The sequence below is a fragment of the Salarias fasciatus genome, chromosome 6 (assembly GCF_902148845.1).
Source record: "Salarias fasciatus chromosome 6, fSalaFa1.1, whole genome shotgun sequence".
Classification (NCBI taxonomy): Eukaryota; Metazoa; Chordata; class Actinopteri; order Blenniiformes; family Blenniidae; genus Salarias; species Salarias fasciatus.
In genome coordinates, this window is record NC_043750.1 from 18,530,407 (window position 1) to 18,540,295 (window position 9,889).

Sequence of the window (9,889 nt, forward strand, 5' to 3'; positions counted from 1 at the left end):
AGGACGCAGGTGTGATTTCACTGATTACGCCTGCGGTCCAGCTTCTTAGGCAGTAGCTATGTTGTGAGGATATTTCAAGAAACAGTAGAACAAAACAATCACACAGTCTCATTTTTTTGTCTGCAAAATAATTAAATTGATATCAGTGTTTTCCCAGACTTGAACAACACAGGTCGAGCTCCACATGAAGACAGGGTGCGTCTCATTCACTCATTAAAGGATGATGCTGCTTCTCAGTGGTTAAGAAAACATGGTTTGAAAAAAGAAGCAATCTGAAATAACAAACTTGTGTTACTGTGGTGAGAGGGATCGACAGCTGCAGGAAGTGAACTTTGAGGTTATTCAAGGAAATGCTAACTAGAACACTGTCCAGCGATCTTGAAAACAAAAAAATATAAATGTATTTGTGAAGGTGAGCTGCATACCTTTTTCTTTCTATGCTGTTGGCTAACATTGAGCTTGTGTAAAGTATGAATATGAAGGATATTGGCAACAGTGCTGACACAATACAAATGTAGCCTTATAAGTAACATGCCTTTTTTTTCCTTTGTAATGGATCACATATTTAATTTCAGGAATGTATGTGTCCTCATGTAACCAAGCTAACTTGAGATTCAGGTGAATCTCAGCAACACAGCAGATTCTAGTAACACGTGAACAAACTGCTGCGGCCCTCCAGGACCGACTTTGGACACCCCTGGTCTACTGAGATGACAATGGACACATTTAAAGCAGTGCTTATTTTTACGTTTGTGCAAATGCTTTTGGCTTGTTTGCATTTTCCAGCACAAATGCTCTATTATCTACTGTAACACCACATTTAGGAGGAGCTCCACTTCTCCATCATTTGACAAATGACCGTCACACCATTATCGCTTAAGGAACAGGAAATAATTCATGCCATTCATTGTTTTTGTAGTGTTTTGTCCATGATTCTGATTGGCTAGCATGGCTTTATCTTTCTCGTTTCGGTGCCGTTTATAGATTTGGCATTAGTCAATGAACTCATGCAGAAATGGTCAAGTTCTCTTGGTTTCAGGTTCCCTGTCTTTCTCTTCTTATATTTCATTGCTGTTCCCCTCCATGATGCCTTTCACCTGTGCCTGAGTGTGTGATTATTGTCACCTGGTGCCTCGGCTATGTAAAGGGCTTGTCTTGTCTGTTCGGGTTGTTGTTCTGTCTTTATGTGTCTCTATGTGGCTGTGTTTCTGCATGGTAGTTCATTCAGTGCCATTTTTGTTGACCTTGCTTGTATGACCTCTTTTGTCAGCTATGTTTATTTCTAAAGTAACTTCCAGAAATTTGTAAGTCGTTTTCATAGTTTCCAAACTGAAATGTGATTGTATGTTAAACACAAAAAATGCCTATGTCATGAGTTTATTTTTGTATATCTAATGCAGATAGTTAAAAAATCATAAGGGCAAAGGTGCATTAAAGTCTCATCCTTCTATCACTGATTATCATCCAGTAGACAGCTTAACCAGAAAACTCCACAGCAGTTTCAGCAACATTTCTGTTGACACAGTCAATCAGTGAACTTGGTTGAATTGTAATTATGCTGTAAACTTGCTGGAAAAGCAAGGTGAAAATCATCATGCCTGTCAATTACTGGTCGAGGAAGACCATGTCTGAAAATACCCGTGAAATGTGTGTTGAGTCCTGTCGTCTCGAGTAACAAAGTAAACAAGAAAATGTCACACCTCCCAAAACCACTTGAATCCAGGCCCGCAAACTTTAATGTCTGAACGGTGACGGTCAGCCAGGTCACTCTGAGCTCATGCGCCGATGCCACACGTCTTTTATTATGCTAAAAGCTTAGGCTCAGTACTGAATTACCAACAATTCATAACAAAAGATGTTTCCACCTTGACTGCAAGTCAGAAAGGATACACCAATGATACACACCAACAGAAGATTTTGAATCATAGTCTGTACATGGTTAATGCTTTTACCTATTCTTACAACAATATTTTTATGATTTTCAAGTTTGGAAACAGTGGTAAAAGTGAAGAAAACCACAATTTATCTTCAGCTGTTTATTTAGATTTTTCATCAGTTCTTTGGACAGATTTCAAATTCAATTTGATTTCTTTTTTTTTTTTCAATTTGATTTCTTTTTTTTTTTTTAATCAAATGTTGTTTCTCCTTGTTGCAAGTTGTTTCCTGTAATAAAAAGAACACTTAGTTAGTCAAGAAACAACATAAAAGAACAATGTTTATCTAGGACTTATGAGCGGCCAAAACAAATTAAAGGGAGCATGAGCATGAAACTTCCAGACATGACTCAGTAACTCTTGAACTGCTGTGTTCTGTGAATGGCTAATCCTTGGTTGCAACTGAGTGAAATCGCATGGCGCTACCTTGGATTCTCAATATCCTCGATGAACTCTGGCAGTCTGGTGTTTAGTGTTTCAGGCAGGAGTGATGCCACCGAACCGGCCACAATAGCCACCGCGCAATAAGTGATGGGTGGCAGGAGATGCCACACGTCCTCCAGCAGCATGATGAGAGGGGAGATGGAGACGCCCAGCCGCGCTATGAATGACGTGTAGCCCAAACCATTCTGCCTGAGAAGTCCAAGCACCTTGGTTAATATGCTGATAAGAAGACATAAAGAGTATCCGGAGTCAGACAGGCCAGTCCGTTACTGACTAACCGTACGACTGTAGGGTAGAATTCAGTGGTGTAGAGGAAGATGATTGTGAATGAGGCTTCAGACATGGATTTTCCAACAACGGCCACAACAGTCCGGATGACCCACCTGTCTGAGGGAAAGTTAAGTCAAACCTCTGAACATCATTTTAAAATGGCAAGGTTTGGTGCAACAGAAATAAATAAAAACCTTTTGAGAGAAAAATGTTGATAAAGAGACAAACACCAGTCGACAGCAATGATCCCATTTCACCAATCCTTCTCCCAATTTTCTCCAGGAAGAAATACACACCAGTCTTCATTGGTATTTCAGTGGAGGCGAATATAAATTGTGTCAGGTATGGGTTCACCCCTAAGTCACTGATATTCAGGGTTATCCCATAATATGTGAATGCAACACCATACCTGGAAAACAGGGGGAAAAAACAAACAAACACGAGAATCCTCAATCTTGATGTACCAGTTCAAACAAAATACTCATTAAGGCATTAAAGGAATACTCTGAAGATTTTGGCCCCAAGCCCTTTCCCTATCATTGACAAAGTGAGACAAGCTCATAAATACCTTTTTTGTGTCTGTGCGTCCAGTGGCTGGATCCCAGCTGTTAGCATCGTAGTTAGCTTAGCTCAATTGCTGGAGGAGAACAGGAGACAGAGCCGGACTGACGAAAGTGGACAAAATACTCCTTACAGTGCTCCAGGGGATGGCGTATTAGCACATGAAGTAATGGTTATAAAACATTTTAAAAGACGTGTTTTCTTTTCAATCCGTTAAAATAACGTTTTGATACACACAGACCTGCGCATGCGCAGTGCTCCACGGGAGGATATACTGGAGCACAGCAGTAGAAGCATAGACTCGGCTGCTGTGCGCCAGTATATCCTTCCATGGAGCACTATGCTTGTGCAGATCTGTGTGTATCAAAACGTTATTTTAATGGATTGAAAAGAAAACACGTCTTTTAAATGTTTTATAACCATTCGGATTTACTTCACATGCTAACACGCCATCTGGACCACTGGAAGTAGTATTTTGTCCACTTTCGTCAGTCTGGCTCAGTCTCCTGTTCTCCTCCAGCAATTGAGCTAAGCTAACTACGATGCTAACAGCTGGGATCCAGCCACTGGACGCACAGGCACAAAAAAGGTATTGATGAGCTTGTCTAACTTTGTTAATGATAGAGATAGAGCGTGGGTCCAAAATCTTCGGCGTATTCCTTTAAGTTGCCAATAAAATGTAATAATTTCAATTTAACGTTTGGTTGTTCAAACCATGTTTCTTAATGTATTGAACTCAGCTACTTTCATTGTTCATACCACATACTGAAAGGCACTGACTGTTTGTTGTACTCACTTCCAAGAATTTATGTTCTGAGACATTGTGCACTCCTCCGCATCACTATGAATCGACCGTAGTGCTGGAGTTAGCTGATCATTAGCTTAGCTTGTCTTAAATTGTGAAAAAGGCAGCAATAACCGGTTCAGTCTTGTCTTTTCAAGTCACTGTAAGCTGTGAAACGGTAATGTAAGGCAAAGATAGAAACCTCCGGTATAAGGGTCAAAGCTGGCTTGATCTTGATTTTCAGTATGAATACAGACCGTGGAAGCTGGGCCTCACAATCCCAACTTTTTGGGTTTTAAGCAGGAGGTGTCAGAAAAGTTACCACAGGGATAACTGGCTTGTTATCCCTGGAAACACTGATCGAGATACTTACCACACTATTCCTGAGTATATTGCCAGTTTTCTCATATTTGGTGTTTTGAACAGATCTACAAAAGTGTACTTCTTCTCTGTAGTTTCAGTCTCAGCAGATTCCAGCAGTGTCTGAGAGAAAGCAGCACAGGATCAGTCAAACTATCCGTAAAACTGCAGGATTGTGTGTGAACCCAACTCCAGTGTTGAGACTTACCCTTGGTGTGATGGAGGCCATACTCTTAGTCCTGTTGTTGACCTCGGCACATTTGATTAAGTAATAATGAGCCTCGTCTGCCCTCCCTTTTGCCATGAGCCACCGGGCCGACTCTGGAAGCCACCTAAAGTGAAAAAAAAAAAAAAAAAACAGATTAAGATGAGTTTGATTCACCTTAAAGTTGTAAAAACTCTGGTAATTAATGCTGATACCTCCAAGTGGCGACAGACAGAAGCAAGGGTGAAGTTACTGCCAAAATGAGCATCCTCCACTCGTTCACGCAGTATGCAATTCCAACAAGGAACAAGCTCCCAAGAGTCCAGTCCAGACTGATGATCACCCCAGAAAATGTCCTGTTTTGAATCCCACACCACTCAACATCTGCAGACATGACAGGACATTTGAAACTTTACACACAGTTTTGTATGTATATAGTAGTAAAAGTGAGCAAATCGACTGGTTCTTACTTAAAGCAATCGATATGATGCTGATTCCTGCAAGTGCCATCCCCGTAAAGAACCTCATGACAGAGAACATCACATAGGATGTGGAGAACGCGCTCAGCACCGCAAACGTCAAGGATGTCAGATACGAAACCAGCAAAATCCGCCGTCGCCCAAACCTGGTCATGGAAAGAACAAGCTGTCAGAGATTATTTTGCCTCTGACTTGAGGTTAAATACTCCGAATACATGTGTATATATTTTGTATTTTATATTTTTGCATGTGTCAAGTGAAAGTTTTGACAACATTTTCAGTGCAATTATTAAAACACTAAATAAACAGACTCTGCAAACATTATCGAGGAGAGCAGTGTGGACTCGTGTGGACCTTTATGGACTCGTGGACGTATTATATTACGGACAGCCTCACCTGTCACTGAGGAATCCAAACAGAGGGGCTCCCAACATTACACCAACAAAGAAAATGGTGGCAGTGGCCTTGTTCAATCCCTTTTTGCTACACACCAGATCCCACTGCACAGACAGAAAGACATGAAAAGTTCAAATTTAGACAGTTTTATGAAAATGTTACTCCTATGCCAAGCTGAAGCTTTATGTCTGTATATCAATATAATTCCTTCTTTCACTCAAATGAATACCATCTGCCTGGTGTGACTTACCTCTGTTGCCAAAGTAGATTTGAACGTGCTGTTGTCGAACACCCATCCGTTCTGACACTCAACGGTGGACGTCCCCTCGCTGCCGTTCGAGCCTGACAGATACTGGTACTGAGGGCTTGAGAATGCCCGGCAGGAGCTGAGAGTCCCATCCTGCTCTGCTGGGAGACTGACGGCTAGTTTCTGATCTAGAGTTAAATTCCCAAAGCCGTGTAATTCTTCCAGCGCACTGATGTCGCAGTAGTGTTTGGGAATGGCCGCCATGAAGTTATTCAGCAGAAAGTGACATGGCAGAGTCATTCGAGACAAGACCTGAATCAACACCAGCCTCATTTGGAATTTTCCAAATCCATTAATTTCTGTGAGTATGCCGTCGAATTTCATTTTTGCTGCGATTCCCAGATCAGCCGGATGCCGAATGATATCAGAGTGAAACTCAGAAAACTATGGCAGAATGAAAAAGACACATTTACCAGGGTGGTGTTAATCATTGCGGTTGTTCCATAATGAGAGAGCAGAGAACCCCAGCAGCCATCTCATTTTCATATTTTAACATGCTCAAGCTCGACCCAGTTTATTGTACCTGCCTTAATCAATATGCTTTAACAGCTTCCTGATAAGAAAGCATCGACAGACAAAAAGGACTGAAGCAACAGTCTGAGGGACTGCACTTTCTATGTTGTTGTTTCACACAATGGCAATAAAGACATTCTGATTCTGTAGGGTGCACCCCTTCCTAAATGCTGCTCAAAAACCCAAAACAAATCCCTTCTGCTGAACATACCTGACAATAGATATCTTCCTGATTCTGTTTCCTAACAATTCAATAACTAGATGTTGATTTCAAGATCCTCGTTCAAAGTGGTGAAGACTTAATCCAAAACCTCAAAACATTTCACAAGGATGAAAAGCTTGGCTTGTCAAAAAAAAAAAAAAAAAAAAAGACTGCAGTATTAAAAACATGAAATTAGATTTTTTTTCTAAGTATGAAAAAACATGTATTGCTGGTTATTGATTTATTATTATTTTCAGTTTATAACAATCAATATATTTGAACAATAATGGGTATTAATTAGTAAATGAAAATACCAAAACATTGCATGGCAATTCTCTCATTGTCTCTCACTGATCTAGATTGATGGACAAATAAGATAATTATATAACTTCCATATACCACAAAACCTTTTTTACTGTTTTTCTATATTTAATCTAATGTTTATAAAAACACTCCCTCAGAGGTTGTGCATGCGTTCATCAAGACATGGAGTGATGTTCACATTTAATGCAACAACAGGACACTCAATTCCTCATAGGTAAATTTTGAACCGAATGTTGTAAGCAGAGGCAGAGCGTGGGTCTCAGTACAGAGGGGGTGGAGTATTCTCGACAGGCCCTTAGGATAGTAATTTTACCATTCAAACAATGCCTCATCCTACCATCAAACAACACAATAATGCTCATTTTTATTGAGCCTAGCAAACCTATATGCCTCAGAAAGCAGAATAAAATCACAAAACAGTTCACAAACTTGTTCTGAAGAACAAATACACATATGCAAATGCAGCCTGACAGCTGTCAATCTCCGAGCGTCCGCTGTCCATGGTGCTGAAAACTGAGATTAAAAACTCACGGACTAAATCTGTACCATCTTTGATACAGCTTAAATGTAAAATGAACACAGCTGGTCTGAAATTACACAATCTATTCAGATAGATATAGACACAGCTATCTTTATTTTTTGGAATTCACGTATATTAGAAAAAAAATAGACTCGGCGGCCTCTTATAGTTGAGAACAACACAAGGCACATTCAAATAGGCAGGTGTTTAAGACCACAGCATTCTGATAAAGATAATATTTTTGAAGGTTTCACTGACTCACCAGTGGCTCCAATGTTAGGTTTTGGGTAGTACCGCTAGCGGCTAGCATAGTGTTTAGTATACTGTTTAACTTCCCTCCAAAGAGTTCAGATCAAGTGCAAAAGAAAAAACTCGTTCATGCCGCACAGCCAATCAGCGCTGGCTTACAGCTCTGATGCATTCATGGACAGTCGTAATGTAAGAATTGGCAAATTGGAGCCCACACTCATATGTATACCTTCTCGCGCACACTGCACATAAGAATTTATTTCCGAGTAAATATGAACACATCACATGAAACGGGGCCCTATGACCTTGTGGGCCCTGGGGCGACCGCCCCCTTGCCCCCACTCTGGCTCCGCTACAGGTTGTACACCCAGCATGGCACTAACTAAAGCTGAAGTGATTTAAGGTTCAGGAGATTTGTGTTTCTACTTTGTCAAACCTTCATACATTACAACAACAAACTCTGATATAGTTCCATCTTATCAAAAGGCACAGTGGCGTCACCTCACCTGTTCACTGTTCTGTATCCACAATTTAACACACTCTCTTTTATAGGCTGTTTGGAATGCAATTAGGAAATAATACACCAGGCTTGCAAATTTAGTGGTTGAAAACCATAGAAAATATATGTTCTTGCAAAAATTCAGATATTTCATAATTTTTATTTGTAAAATCACTGTTTCATATTTTTACCGAAAGACAAATTGACTCAGCTGAAGGTAAAACTGATGTACCTAAAAATATCTGCACGACTCTCTAAGGACAAGTTCATCATGTCAGCTGGTGGCTGCTGCTTCATGATGCCAAGTCAGCTGTGTCTGAACAGGAACACCTCTTCTTCTCTCCCTTTAAATACTGTAGCACACATGAATGGCCAACCATACACAATGAGTCATTTGTAGGTAACATTACCATCTGCCATTCATAGCGACGGCTCACAGTCTGGCTTTTATGGTCAGACAGTGGAGGATGTGAAGTCAACAGTGGTGGATATCTTTGCTCCAGGACTTTTTTTCCCCCAATTTTCTACTTTCTTTGGAGATTAATGAAGTAAGTCAAGGATATTTGGAAAGTAATACCTTCAGTATATGTCAATTTCTGCTTACAGTAATATTTCAATCAGAAGAAACCGTATTTCTTTGTTGGATATAGCCTCTGTCTTTACTGTCAGCCTTTGTCTTTCGTGGATTTGTGTGTGTTATCAGTATCAATGTAACCTTAGTTGGCTTTGATACGACTTTAGTGTCATCATTCATGTTTTTCATTTTTAAGTCTTTCATGCACAAAGAACTCTAGAGCTTTCCCATGATGCTTCTGTAGCGGTTTCCATTAATGAATGAATCTTTTTTAACTAGGTGGGTTCAGAGTTACATGTGACAGCAGTGTGCTTGGCTGATTTTTGTCTTTGCATAATTCTCCACGCGTGAGTCTGAAACATGTACTTCATCAGATGAGGTAAACCAGCTTGTTTCTCATTATGGAAACATCTAATCCCCTGGAGCTCAGTCCACAGAGAGGTCAACCCACTGGACCAAGAGTTCGCCCTTCTGTCAGGGGGACTGACTCCTGGTTTCCATGACAACGAGTCAACATGCTGAAGTTACTGCCATACTAGGAGAGAGAAGCTCCTTCAGCACCGAAGTCCGGTTTGAAGAAGGTTATGGGTTAAAACGAAGTGGAACCAAGTGTGAAGGGAAAAGCCTGGTCTGGGATCGTGTTGATTTGGCCTCAGCATTAAGTAACCCTGCAGCTGCAGCGAGTGTCACAGGGTGTCTGTATAGACATATTCAACAATTACGTGAAGCTTTAAAAACTGTTTCATTTCTACTCAGAGGTTTATAAAATTGTCACAAGCTGCATTCAGAAATGTGTACTGCGTGTGCAGCAATGCATCCTGCTGAAATCAAAGCCGCAGGTAGTTTCTAATGCCTGCATGCAGAGTCATGCATATGGACTAAGTAGTCAATTTTTCTGTATGAAAGCACAATACATAATTGTAATCTTGTTCATGTAAAATATAGGCAAAAGTGAAGCTAAGATTAAAATTACACATTTAAAATCAAATTTAATTAACTCAAAAAACATTGCAAAAGGACATTCAAACTGAAATAAGTGTATTTTTGTTCATTAAACTATGTCTCCATGTTTCTTTCAGTCTGTGAAATATCTTAGTTTCTCAGACATGAAGTGATGTGTGTAAAGAAATGCTGCCTCAATGATTCTGCTGTTGATGGAAACAAATGATGGAGGAAAAAAATAAACAAAGGGAATATTTCTTATCCATCTATTAAAATACAAATGTACTGTCCTTGACGGATCTGTAGCGTGCATGAGTTTAGAATCT

At 40.2% G+C, this 9,889-nt stretch overlaps 1 protein-coding gene across 1 annotated transcript; it reads right to left on the minus strand.

Moving 5' to 3' along the window:
- Positions 1–2,356: 2,356 nt before the first annotated feature.
- LOC115390039 (solute carrier family 22 member 7-like) lies at positions 2,357–6,064 on the minus strand. Its single transcript, XM_030093698.1, has 9 exons — positions 5,684–6,064; positions 5,434–5,537; positions 5,029–5,183; positions 4,774–4,942; positions 4,562–4,685; positions 4,367–4,476; positions 2,843–3,057; positions 2,657–2,765; positions 2,357–2,567 (listed from the first exon to the last, which is right to left on the minus strand). The coding sequence occupies exons 1-9, from the start codon at positions 6,062–6,064 to the stop codon at positions 2,357–2,359; spliced, it is 1,578 nt and encodes a 525-aa protein (XP_029949558.1).
- Between the last annotated feature and the right edge of the window lie 3,825 nt (positions 6,065–9,889).

Excerpts from the sequence above, each read along its gene's own strand:
- LOC115390039 (XM_030093698.1), bottom strand. The coding sequence starts at position 6,064 with ATGAAATTCGACGGCATACTCACAGAAATTAATGGATTTGGAAAATTC. Across the intron at positions 5,538-5,683 it reads AATCTACTTTGGCAACAGAG|TGGGATCTGGTGTGTAGCAA; the intron begins GTAAGTCACACC and ends CTGTCTGTGCAG. Across the intron at positions 5,184-5,433 it reads TTTGGATTCCTCAGTGACAG|GTTTGGGCGACGGCGGATTT; the intron begins GTGAGGCTGTCC and ends TTCCATGACCAG.